Genomic DNA, 13,166 nt, shown 5'->3' on the forward strand with positions numbered 1-13,166 from the left:
TATTGTAGGTTTAGCAGCTTTTCGACACTTTCACTTTAGTGGTTTATATCAGTGTATAACGACTGTCGTTTTTCTGCTCTTTTTGGTGTATTAATTAATCGGATCTTCGCTATCGTATTCAAAGAGATAAATAATAATTATGTTATGAATGTAACTTAATTACATTAAGTTAGGCGCCTATTTAGAAAAAATATCTCACATTCAAAATAAAAAATTTTCATTTTCAGTAAACTGTTGATTGGTTTACGACATCCGTGTTTTGTGGCTCTTGTTTTGCTGTGAGCTTAATATACAAAGCGTGAAAGTTGTTAAAAACTTTTGATCTTGAGATTTTTAACAAAATTATATAAACATGTAAGTTTTGTTGTATTATATACCCTAATCAAGCATATAGGTATAGAAAAAAAAAGAGTTAAAATAAATTATAACAAAATCTTTAAATGGAATTATAACAGTACAATTACTCAAGAAAAGATTGCAAGAAAATTATGGAATAAATTGGGCTGAGAAAGTTTTACTTACATGAGCGCTGATCCTTTGGAAAACCAGGGTATTTGGAATATTAAGTTATCAGCAATTAACATGTTACTATGTGCAGCCAGATTATTCACATAGATATCATAATTCATTCCGGGGCATGAATGCATACTCTGCATACCCATGTTAGGCGCCTATTGTCACTAATATTCTTAACACATTAAGCTCATTATTTCTGACGATATATACATATTTCTGAACTGTGGCAACGTACACATAATTTGTACAAAGCAGAAAAAGTAGGCACAAAATAAAGTTACAATTAGTGGAACACTATCATGTCTTCGTGATCAGATGCAACAGATTGAAAGCAGAATAATTTGTACAGGGCAATACATTAGTGGATGATTTCCTTCTCGTAAATCCGCAGTGTGTTCATAACTCGCTTTAATTCAGATCTAAAGATTAAATTCATGTTTTACTTTAAGCATATGGTGAAGAATTAGGAAACATAAAAAATAAAACAGAATATTTTGATTCCAAGCCTGTTGTACTTTAACTTTATTTTGTTGCGCAACGTTTGAAATATTTACCAGGCTTGCCAAACACACTTGGCAAGAGGGGTGTGTTATGAAACATATATAGAAATAATTACTAATAAGTAGTGTGGGGTAAGATGGGATACCGTTAGCATCTAAATCCCATATTCCCTGATCTTGTTTTTATCATCTAACAACGCTCTTTAAAAGTTGTATTTTGAACAAATACCAGCGTTCTTTTAGGGTCATGTTATAACAATTAACAATGCTCTTTTAAAGTGGGCAATGCTTATACATGACCTCACCCATATAAAATACGATGTTCATTGATAAGTATGCACCACTAACAAAGTACAACCACCGACTAAACAACCCACCTCAGATCAGCCACTTCCATCTTCAACGACTCGTTTTCCTTCTCAAGAAAGTTTGCTCTCATCGCGATCTGGTTCTCCTTAATTCTCCGCGCTTCCCGTGACCGTTTTGCTGCCACGTTATTTTTATTGCGACGATTCCAGTATTTTACATCCTTCCATACAAGGTAGTAAAGTGTTTTCAAACAATTTTGGTTTTAAACATCATTAAAAAATCAATTTGAAGGAAAGTTTCAAATACAAACTTTATACGACATGTATAGGAAAACAGACTTCCTGCCATAAATTTTAATGTTGCTCAAAATTTAAACAAAATCTTTTCATAAAAAAAATTACATTAAATTACAATGACACATCAATTGGAACAAAAAATCTAAACAGAAAAAAAGTTAAATTTCTAAAATTTAAAAAAACCCTCAAAATTTTAAAATTAAAAAAAAAGTTAATAAAACAAGTTATCTGAAAGTACCTTACTGTCGGATGAAACGTGAACTTTCCGGGATTTGCGAACCATCGGTTTTGGTTTCAATTCATCATCCGTGAACTGACGTGTGCATGGATTGAATTCATTGATTTCACCACTTTCCTGAAAATATCCTGTTACCCTGATACCAGGCGTATTCTAAATTCATCTGGTATGAAAACATGGTGTATTTTCAACCTATTTCATACCAGATAAGCCTTTAAAAATTTTTAGGAAATATTTTAAACATATAAACACAGATATATTATTGTGCAAAACTATGCAGTGGAAAATAATGTGTTATAAATAAGTTGAATGCGTTTAACAGGCCACTACTGGGTTGGAACAATTGCTGTTATGTGTGTTATGGAAAATAAGGAGTTACAATATATAAATAGTTGATTATGTTTCATACCGACTGTGGGGTCGAAATAAGAACATCTGCCGAGCTCGGCGTGAAATCCACTTTAACCGGCGTCGGTAATCGTATTTCAATCGGTGGTATTGATATCAATGGAGCGGGGTTATACTTGTACGTGGGAGGCTTATGGTTGTCATTCGATGTTGTATCCGATGCTTCTGTTGCATGGGACGTTGATGGTTGTTGTTGTTGTTGTTTTTCCATTGTTGGCGAAGGTGGAATATTGATCGTGTGTGATGCCGCCATTATATCGGCGTAAATTGCCATCTGTTGCTCACGAAGCTTGTTGCTTTCCATCTTATAGTTAGGGTAGTGATCTGGACTTCTAGCGTAAACATTCTGTGTATAATCTACTTTACTGGGGAGGTTTTGCAACGGTGTTTGTGAGCTTTTGAATGAGTTGTGGATCCACTGCTGGTTATATGTGGCTGCACTGAATGTTTGCTCGGGTACAAGTCCAGGCATGTCCTGGTACAACTGACTCGAATCCTGAGGTTCTGGAAATCAAATATAAATTCCTGAATAAACAATTAGGCCAATTGTATAGTAGGTTGGGGTAAGATGAAACATGTTTGGAATCAGAGGCGCCGATTTTAAAGAGGCCGCGTTTATGATGACATCCTTCGTTTTGCAGAAATTAGGAAAATACGGTATTTGCGAGTTTTTATCACTCGCGCCAAAACACGATTAAACTATACTTTCCATGGCAGCAGTAACAATAACGGCGACTATTAAAGTTTGCCAAAGCTGCTGCCTATCGTTCATGCGGTTATGAAACTGGCAAAATCAGGCAGTCAAACCCGTTAACGGTTCTCATCAGCATTCATGTTTTTCGAGGTACCATTGTTGTTCGTATGCGTATTTGGCGAACAACGTCTTTTTAATAATAAAATTCATAAAAAATAAGTCAGTTTTAATCCAAAAATTGAACGAATTTAAAATAAGTGACTTGTTATTGGGGTCTAACTTATTTATCTTAGAGTCTCTTTAACGTGATTATAAGCGCTAACATGACTTAACATGCCTGAGGCGTATGCAAGCCACCCAAGTACAAACAACTGGTCAAATTAAATTCATTCTTCTGTTATCGCCCTGTAGTTAATAAACCTCTCAACTTAGTTTAATGCGAGCTATAAGTGTTGACACACATATCATGAAACTGTCAATATGATATCACTAATGAAACAATTGAGTGGAATTGTGATATAAAACCACACGGTTTACACACAATGTAAGATCTATCAAGTAAATAAAGCAATTATAGTTTCTATTTTTGTAACAAATTCTACTAATTCATATAATTCATGCTTATGTATAAAGTTGTATCAAATATATATATATATGTCTTATATTATAATTTTGTATTTCCTATATGACAAAATACATATCAGCAAAGAACGTTCCTACATACAATCTCGAGTACTTGTTATTTGCTTAAAACATTATCAGGAAATATGGGGCTTATATGCTAATATAAAACAGTATCCCATCTTGCCCCACACCAGTATATTGTTAATTGTCAAAAACATGATTAGGAAACATGGGACTTAAGTGCTAAATCCCATCTTACCCCATAGTATATTTAGGTTTAAGAATTGATTTGCTTTGTAATATAATTTACCTGCAGATGAGCTGGTGGTTGAAACACATGAAGATGCTGGTGACATCTGGAACTGAAACTCACTTGTCTGGAAATCATGAAGGGTATATTATATATATGAGTGTATATAGCTATTCTATATGGGTCCTGCAGCAGGATATTACATAGGACTTTTAGGCCAGAGTTGGCTTATTAACATCCAGGGTGCTACTTAAAACCAACATGGCCCCCATTCTAACCTTTGATTCTAATCTTGTAGCAATGTTTGCAAAGTGTCTTGCCTAATTTCCACTGTAGATTTCGAAGAGATAAAAGTCATGTTCCGCATATTACTAAAGCGGTTCTGCAAACTCTTGACTTTTATTCGCCAAAATTTTCGGTATCGGGCATAAGGAACATTTTGAGATCAAAATTTTTACCGATCACTAGTTAAAGGATTACTTAACAATAACTATCCTATATAATATATTACAAATCCTCACCTCTCCATTTACGTCATTTTCCTTCAATAAATCATCCAGGTCCACAGGTTCAAGTTTCAGATCATCTGACAACAGCATATCGTTCCATATCTGTGGTCCAAGGTAGGCCGATGCAAGGTCAGTCTGTTCGCTCGCTTCTCCACACTTTTCTTCGCATTTTTCATCTGTATAAACAATGATAGCATAATGGTATACTTTGCAATAAAACAAAAAGTATTCTGTAATAATAAAAATATAGATTTTTGGACTTTTTTTAATTTAAAGCAGTTTTGTTTTATTAACTGCATAAATAATAAATTAATATTCATAATATAATAACAAAACCTTGTATTTGTCACTCCGAATACGGTAGCGGAGCTTGAACAAAAATATAGGTTATAAGTCAAAACAGCAGCCGTTAGCACGGTTGTTGCACGTAGACAAACAGTGTTTAACATCTGTTATAAATGTAATAAGCAGAAAACATAAAACAAACTAAGCGGAGCAATTTTCAAATTTAAGCTGTAAAAATGACAGGTTTTATGGATTATTTTAAAGTAAACAGAAAAAAATGTAAAAAAATACTTAAACAATGGGGTCTGCAGCCTTTCTGTTTTTGCACTTTGGTCTAAATTATTGAAATATTTAGAAATAATTATATTACATGGAACAAAACATCGGGATCTATTTGTATATTGATCATGTAGTAAGGAATCACCCGAACATTTATTTCTAACTTCTTTTCTATAATTTGTCTGATCCCATAAACCTGGTGCCATCTGGTGCGTCCGCATGCATTGGTAATGCTGGCAGCTGTGGGCTGAGTATTGGTAACTATGTTGGCTGAACTGGTTTGAACAAAAACTGTTTCTAGTCAGACTCACAAACTGCTTATCTTGGTAAACGTTCATTCTGTTAAGGCACGAAAATGATGCAAACTTTCATTTCATATCAATATATAGCAGTTTGTGTATAATGCCTGCCAATCATATTTACATAATGCATTGAAATTCCATGGTTGATTCATAACACGTAGGTGGAATCGTATCACAAATAGCGAACGCCATTGTTTCAACCCTTCATTAAACCCATTGTTGAAAGGAAATATAATATCACCTGGCGCCGCGCCAAAACTAAACAATCCATGCACATTTTCCCGCCATATCTGCAATATGATAATTGCTGTCTCTTGTCTGCAGGTAACGTGGGGGATATATTCGCAAACTATTAGATATAGCAGTCGTAGTGACAGTGTGTCTAAATATATAATATGGTTGAATATGGTTCTAATGTTTTCATCATAGCAAAACTGTGTAGTTCAATGCTGTTATTTGAATCTAAATAAATTTGTTTAAACTGTACTTTAATATATAGTGATGTTATTTGAGTTATATAGATATAAATATAATATGTGTAAAACCATGAATTACATTAAAAAACAAGTGTAGATTCCATAAAAGTCTACTTTACGAGGATTCAAACCCAACAAACAGGATAGATATAATAGCATGTTTCAGCCCTACATAACAGTGCTAGGGATGCACATTACAGAATAATTAGGTATTCTAGGATATCCTAGAATACTTTATTTCGAATCTAAAATTCGGAATCTAGAATTTCAAATCTTTTTATATTTATGGGAAAAAATAATTTTACCCACAAAAGTCAGTTTATTGACTCTTTCATAGCAGCCTTGTTGGATCATGAGTTGTAAAATGATCAAAAATTGTACTATTGGGTAGTTTTTGCGTCATGAAACGTATAGCAGGCTATGAAAAGACGTTACGAAACGCTTACTCTCGAAAGTCCCACAAACACACAAAAATTTTTTTTTAAATTATTAAGTTTTAAAAATTGTTAATATAGTATATGAGATGACGTGTGATAACGTCATTAAACAAAATACCGAATCCCGTAATTAGATTCGAATACAAAAGGATTCGAAATTCTGTAATGTGCATCCCTAAACAGTGCTGTTTTAAACATCTGGTCTTGCTGGAAAATTATTATACAAATAAAGAATCTTTCAACGGCCCATCTGGTACGAAAAAACGTAATTTCCGCGAAATATATATAATATATACATCTGTGATCTGTTATTAAACAATTGGTAGGGCTTGATTTTACCTGTTACATTTTCGTAGCACCAGATCATTACTGTATTTCTGACATTGAAACCTCATTTAATCTATTTTTAAACCAAATGCTCACCATATACACCGAGTAGCATAATACATGTTGCATTTATACTTGTATTTTTAGCTCTTCCGGCAAAAATTGTGCTAATTTATATGTTTTAACGTCATATTCAGTTGGTCTTTATCAAAGCAAATGGCACTTAATCAAATATTAAGTTTGAAAAACTGTTGCCAGAAAATGTCCATAAAACAAGTATAATACAGATATATATCTGCATTTTAGTTACTGTACATTACCACGCAACATCAGGTGTAATTTGTGCAGGTTATAAGTTCGCAGCCTTGCTCTTAAAGTCACAAATATTCAGATAACAGATAACTATCCTAACCAGTACTAACATAATGAGATAATTCACATAAGGTACCATGATGAGAGAAACAACTATATCTACTGGAAGACCTTATGACAAATACAAACATTACACTTACACTGGATATCAATACTGAACAACTGTCACACAAAGAAAAGGTGGAATCAATATTGGAAAATAAATATCCGTCATAACAGATGCTGTGGTATTGCACTTTAAAACAAGTTGGGAATCAGACCAAAGGTCAAAGATATCGGTAATTTAAGTGTGCTGTGGTTGTTTGACAGAGTTACATCAATTGCATGAAAAACTTAAATAAGGTTTCTTAGGTGTTGGGGTAATAGGCAAACTCTGGCATAAATCTAATTTCTGCCGAATGAGCCTAATATGTAGTTTTGTACAATAGACTCCTCTTCCATTTATGGAAAATATGTTTGCGGTTCATTCTTTATTAGACTGGCACAGATGAAACGCACAAGTTTTAATTGTTGGCAGTATGGTCAACTGGTGAATCAAGAATGTATATAAACCGTTGTTTGTTGTTGGGATTATTATAAATCAATGATAATTCAACCAAAGACTGCTCTGGGAGATAAGACAAAACTAAAGTTAATTTTATAAATATTACTTATTATTCATTTACTTTCAATGAGAAAATACCAACTGGTACATTTTATTCTGAAATGTCTCTGCACTTTGGGAAACTGCTGCCAATAAACACAAGAATGGTCATCAAGTGAAAGCAGACTTCATGTATCTCATTATCACAAGTGCGGAAAATCTCAGATAGAAAATAAATTGAATAATATGAGCAAAAGTTGAGGTTTGCCTAGTTTATAAGACAAACTACCTTACAAAACGAAAATCTGAGTTAACAACTTTGAAACCAAGCTTTAGTCGTTTGTGACCTCTAGGTTAAACAAGTGCCTATAAATGTTTTGCAAAAAGACACACTCCCGGAATGGTAGCAGCGGTGAACCTTGAACCTGTAACTTCTAGGTTAGAGGCAGGCACGCTAACCACTTTGCCGTAGCAGCGATGAAATACCAGTGTACATTTTATCTTTTAAGAAAGCATGAACAAAACATACCATTATTATTTACATCCTGATGACCAAGCAACGCTGGGTTTTCCAACAAGAACTGAAGCGTGAGAGAGAGTTCCTCTTCATCGTTTGCACTTGCGCTTAACTCCATTATAACTTGAATATTATATCTTCATGTTAACTAATTACTGCTACTGGAAAATGGTTGCGTTATATGTAATATATATAGAATAGCTTAGTTAATGTACAGAACATAATTTTTATTCTTCTTTTCACTTTTTATAACGCTATGGATAACAAGAGTCGAACTCTATTATTTTATTACTCTACCATAAGAGCTGACACTGCAATATATTTATGTTTATTAATTAAGTATTCCTTTAGCTAGTTATTAGTAAAACTGTTTGTATTAAAATATGTGGCTGTTAAACTACTTAAACCTGTATTCAAATTTAAAACTATACAGCTCATGTTTAAATCAATGACACTACATAACTGCAGCGCTCTACTTAATTGCCGCAATGTAAAAATACTTTATGCAAGCGTAGAGCGCCTCTGTCGGGCGTTTGGGTTTGGGTGACAGCTGTTAATTTATAAGCGGGTTCTTGGGTCTAGAACTTCTTGTTAAAATCTCTGCTACATCGGTACAATGAAACCGACATATTAGTGGAAAGGCATGTGTGTAGCAATCTACCATAAATGTTACAAGAACCGCAGACCAAAGCCATGGCAAAACCAAGTAAATAGGTTCGAAAGCGTAAAAATTGGGCACCTAATTTGTTTTCTGGATCAAAAACACTCAACAACGGGATTTTGAAAGATACATTTGTGACTTTTAGTCAATAGAATAGTATTTTGCCCAAGGACACATACGCGCACCACGGTAGCAGCGACGAGCTTTGAACCCGTATAGTGTAGTTATACGCGTGTGTATATAGTGTAGCCACTGCACCACGACAAGGTACCAGCGCATTGCAGTGGAAAATGTTTGCCTGAACCAACGTGGGCAATTTGTGTTGTTTGTGGGGGGGGGAGGGGGGTTTAAATATAATAAAAAAAATGTTAATAAAAATAAGTTAAGCCCCTACTTGTCAGTATAATAACTTTGTTTCTTAGATTAGACGATAAGGCTTCGTCTTTGTCGTTGCTTTCAATCTAGGGCGTTCTGTTGTGAAGTTATATTAATTGGTTCTGATTGATAAGAAAGTATTGACCTAATTATCATTACTCTTTCGTCTTATTTATTCCAAGTAAGTAACATAACCCGAAACTGTAATGACATACAACACATATACCAAGTAAACTGATGGGTTTCGCTCAATGCGGTTTCCAGAATACAGCTTCGCCCTGCTATTACATGGTTGCCTGAAGCTAAATTGCAAACATGGAATTATCTTTAAATTTACATTAACGTTATGTTGCAGATCTTACTATAATAATTTAGTTTATAGACTCACGACTAAGTTAGCGTGCAGCAGCGGGGGAATACGAAATATATTTTACTTTCTATTTTCTCCATTTAGTAGTAAACAAAGAACATTCAAAAAAATCTAAAATCGTATCCTCACGACTCCCATAGACCGTTGTTAATTGTTTGAAAAAAGATCAGGATATTTAAATATTATGTGATAAAGGTGTCCCATCTTCCCCCACCCTACTCTATATTATCTTAATCAATGACGCACAATTTTATCGAAACAATCACGTTTTAAAGAAAGTGGATTTTTTTACATTGACATCGAGTTCGATAATCAACTGAGTTGTGATCGCAGCTTGCTGCAGATATAGTTCACACCCTTACGCGAACTAGGATTTAAAACCTTTTTGTCATGACAGCGCTATATTCTTATCTTACAGATCGACAGTGAGGGCGATTTTCAAGCAGACGAAAGTATTTCCTGGCATCAGCCAGTTACTTGAACAAGATAATAATTATACGACGTATATGGTAATCATGAAGTACAATTAAAACCAAATGGTCACTTATGAAATGGGCGTAACGGCTAAAGGTACGCGAGAATTTAAAGCTAATGTTATTAAATTATTTAACGATTTTCTCTTGGTATCAAATCAAAAGTTAATCTGTATCCCGTAAAGGCCAATTATACAACACCCTAAGTCAGTTATTATGAATGAAATGAGAAAACATAAGTTATTGTACATTAGTTCAGTAAGGGTAAGGTGGATACTGTTTGCACGTAATATTTCGTATTCTCTGATCGTGTTTTAATGTGCTTTTAAAGTCGTGGGGATACGGTTATATAACTGTTTGAATGATATTTGCTTGTTAACAAATGGGACAATAAAATGGCATGAAAGGGTGTACCATCTTACCCCGACTTACTTACAGTGTTTGCCCATAGCTGCCTTGTGATAGTGTAGTTATTGTGCTAAAAGCTACTCGCGTGACAACAGGGAGTCAAACTATGTAAACAAATTAGAACGGATCCTAAGCAAAGCAGACAGGCGCTACAGCTCGCGTGCAAACGTTTAGATCGGACAGGTTCACTTGTCGGGAAAATATGAGATAAGACGAGAGAGTTACAAATGCAAGAGAAGCAAGCGGGCGATAACCCGACGCACGCGAAGTAAATTCCAACACTACCAACTTTTTCTTTAGCAAGAACTCTCGGCGTATAAATACTTGAACATGCAACAGCAAGCGTTAGAACAAGTTTAGCTTGGTTTGAGTAATAGCTGATGTTGTGCAGCAACTTTTAACAATACATTTATTGCAGATTTGCGTTGTGTAGTTTGAAATCTTTACTGAGCAATTTGTTACTATGGCACCTAGAACGGGCACCGTGATATACGCGCAGTGCTGTGCGGCGACGTCAACTATCACTGAAGTAAAACGATCCAACTTTTTAAGGTGAGTTCAAATTGTATTGAACAGCATTTTATAAAACCTTGGTACAACAACCTGCATTAGTTTTAACGACTGTAGTTTTGCTTTTGAATCCTTTCTCTTCGTTGTTTTAATTATGTGATCTTGGATATCGGTTTAAAACGTTAGGTTATGTCGTACGTGTATAGTAATGGTGGATTAATCAGAAATACTTATTTTTGCAGGAGAGCAAATAAACAAGACACGCTACCCGCATCATCTAATTATTACAAGACCTCAGCTTCAAAAGCAAAGATCTTAAACTTAATCAAAGAAAAGATTGCGGACGGTGAGATCTCATCGGAGGAAGATCAAGACGACGTGGAAGACATCAACTCGAAGAAGGTAACGAATCATACATGTCTACTCATGGTAGGGTAGGGTGGGGGGAGATGGTACAATCTATTTTCTCGTCCCATTTGGTAGTAAACAAAGAACTTTTACAGAAATTATAAAACCGTATTCTCACGACTCCAAAAGAATGTTGATAATTGTTCAAAACACGACGAGGAAATATGTGATATTATGCTCTAACAATATCCATCTTACACCACAGTATTTTCTAACCGACTTGTTCGCAGATGGAACTTGTGTTAAGCATCAAGACAAAGCTGGATGAACTTGACAGCATGAAAGATTTACTTCAAGTTGAAATGCGCGAGAATGAAAGCTTGGGAGGACAGGTCCTTAAGAGTGTACAAGATGTTTGCACGGATCGTGAGGAGGAAAAATACAACAGCTTTGTTCATGATGTTGATATGATCATCAATCTGCTTCTCTCGCTGTCAGGGAGGATGGCGCGCGTGGAGAATACGATACAGATGTTACATCCGGGAGGACAGGAGCGCGAAATGGTAGGTTAACTAAAAATAATGAAAAATTTAAATAATTTTGTAAATGCAAAACCTAACAAAATACTTGTAAGCGAATCCTATCTACCGAATCGACAAAATAAAGTTATTAACTCATTATTTAATTTTTCAAACAGAAACTTCTTTTGCTGAAGCGAAACCAATTATCAGCTCAATTAGAAGACGCTCAACAATTGAGACAATACATAAACAGAAGGAGTGTTGCATTCACACGACTGTTACGATTAAAGCTAACACACGAACAGGTGAGGCATGTAATATGAATGTAACTTATTTATCTTTGTTCGGGGGGCAACGACAGTCGTTATAACACGGGTGTTCTGTTTCATACACCTCGTGCTAGCTTACAAGTTACCATATATGTAACTTTGTGGGTGATTGTTTTGGGTGATTTCTTTATTTAAACTACAAAGTTGTAATCGACGTATATTTGTTGTAGTTTGCGGATTACGAACACTACATCAAGATGAAGTCGGCACTTATAATGGAGCAAAGGGAACTTGATGATAAAGCGAAGTTAGGCGACGAACAGATGCATGATTTGATGGATAGTTTGCCTGACGACTTGCAACAGAAACTACAATCGCTTATGAACGAATGAGAAACAAATTGTGAGACCGGAGCGACTACAACCCGAGCTAGAAATTGAAGGAGAGAAGAAATCTTTTAAAGGAGTTTTCGAAGCGAAGCAGCGGGGCATGACGTGGAATGAGATGGAAGGAAAAACAAACTATTCATTTTTCGTTATTTCTTGTGTTTTTTGTTTATTTATTTCGTGTTAAATAAAATGACATTCTATAAAAATACTTTTGTTATATGTAAAGTATAGCAGGAAAGGGTATGAGCTGGAGTGGTAAACAAAGAATCTTACAGAATTAAATAACCATTTTCTCACGACTTTGTTAATTGTTATAAACAAGATTAGGAAATATGGGATTTAGTTGATACGGTATCCCATCTTACCCCCACAGTATCCCATCTTACCCCACAGCATCCCATCTTATCCCCATAACATCCCATCTTCTGCCACAATGTCCCATCTTACCCTACAGTGTCCCATCTTACCCCCACATTGTCCCGTTTTACTTCACAGTGTACCATCTTACCCCATAGTGTACCATCTTACCCCACAGACTACATGGAAAGTAAATATTGTTTGGAAATTGTCTTGCCCAGTAGAAGATAAAATATTGTAAGACATTTTGATGTTTAGAAAAACTTTCAGTTGAAAGTTGTCAAAACACGCGATACGAAATCATACCGTTATGGATCGGTGAGTTATAGGGGTGGCGGGACCGTAGGACAACGCCCACTTTTTACGACGCCTACATTGTAGCAGTTTGCAAGACATAATATAGGTAAAAAACAAGCGTCCGAATTTTGAAAATAATTTGGTTTTTAACATTTTAAACTTTTCTTTCACTAGAAGTGAATGAATGCAGAGTTAAATGCAGTTTCTTTTATATATTTTATCTTCGCTTGCTCAGAAAACGACAGTCGTTGTAACACGAGTGTTCG

At 35.0% G+C, this 13,166-nt stretch overlaps 2 protein-coding genes across 3 annotated transcripts; one reads left to right on the plus strand and one right to left on the minus strand.

Annotated features, from left to right (window-relative positions):
- Positions 1-74: 74 nt before the first annotated feature.
- On the minus strand, positions 75-8,110 carry LOC149724638 (transcription factor HLF-like). 2 transcript variants are annotated; one of them, XM_089892615.1, is made up of 7 exons: positions 7,935-8,110; positions 4,357-4,520; positions 3,896-3,962; positions 2,269-2,771; positions 1,860-1,976; positions 1,394-1,545; positions 75-935 (listed from the first exon to the last, which is right to left on the minus strand). In XM_089892615.1, exons 1-7 carry the CDS (start codon positions 8,038-8,040, stop codon positions 875-877), a joined length of 1,170 nt encoding a protein of 389 aa, XP_089748741.1. In that variant the 5' UTR covers positions 8,041-8,110; the 3' UTR covers positions 75-874. The 2 variants fall into 2 exon arrangements, with proteins under 2 accessions (XP_089748741.1, XP_089748742.1); XM_089892616.1 differs by lacking the exon at positions 7,935-8,110 and adding an exon at positions 6,771-6,903.
- A 2,484-nt stretch (positions 8,111-10,594) lies between these two features.
- Positions 10,595-12,452, plus strand: LOC149724639 (protein Shroom3-like). The gene is made up of 5 exons (XM_089892619.1): positions 10,595-10,761; positions 10,962-11,121; positions 11,358-11,630; positions 11,765-11,893; positions 12,088-12,452. Exons 1-5 carry the CDS (start codon positions 10,673-10,675, stop codon positions 12,247-12,249), a joined length of 813 nt encoding a protein of 270 aa, XP_089748745.1. The 5' UTR covers positions 10,595-10,672; the 3' UTR covers positions 12,250-12,452.
- Positions 12,453-13,166: the final 714 nt, after the last annotated feature.

The sequence above is a fragment of the Ciona robusta genome, chromosome 14 (assembly GCF_009617815.1).
Source record: "Ciona robusta chromosome 14, ASM961781v2".
NCBI classification, from domain to species: domain Eukaryota; kingdom Metazoa; phylum Chordata; class Ascidiacea; order Phlebobranchia; family Cionidae; genus Ciona; species Ciona robusta.

Coding starts and splice junctions, on each gene's coding strand:
- LOC149724639 (XM_089892619.1), top strand. CDS start 10,673: ATGGCACCTAGAACGGGCACCGTGATATACGCGCAGTGCTGTGCGGCG. Junction 10,762..10,961: donor AAACGATCCAACTTTTTAAG/GTGAGTTCAAAT, acceptor TTATTTTTGCAG/GAGAGCAAATAAACAAGACA. Junction 11,631..11,764: donor GAGGACAGGAGCGCGAAATG/GTAGGTTAACTA, acceptor TTTTTCAAACAG/AAACTTCTTTTGCTGAAGCG.
- LOC149724638 (XM_089892615.1), bottom strand. CDS start 8,040: ATGGAGTTAAGCGCAAGTGCAAACGATGAAGAGGAACTCTCTCTCACG. Junction 3,963..4,356: donor AAAATGACGTAAATGGAGAG/GTGAGGATTTGT, acceptor CATGATTTCCAG/ACAAGTGAGTTTCAGTTCCA. Junction 2,772..3,895: donor AACCACCAGCTCATCTGCAG/GTAAATTATATT, acceptor TTTGATTTCCAG/AACCTCAGGATTCGAGTCAG.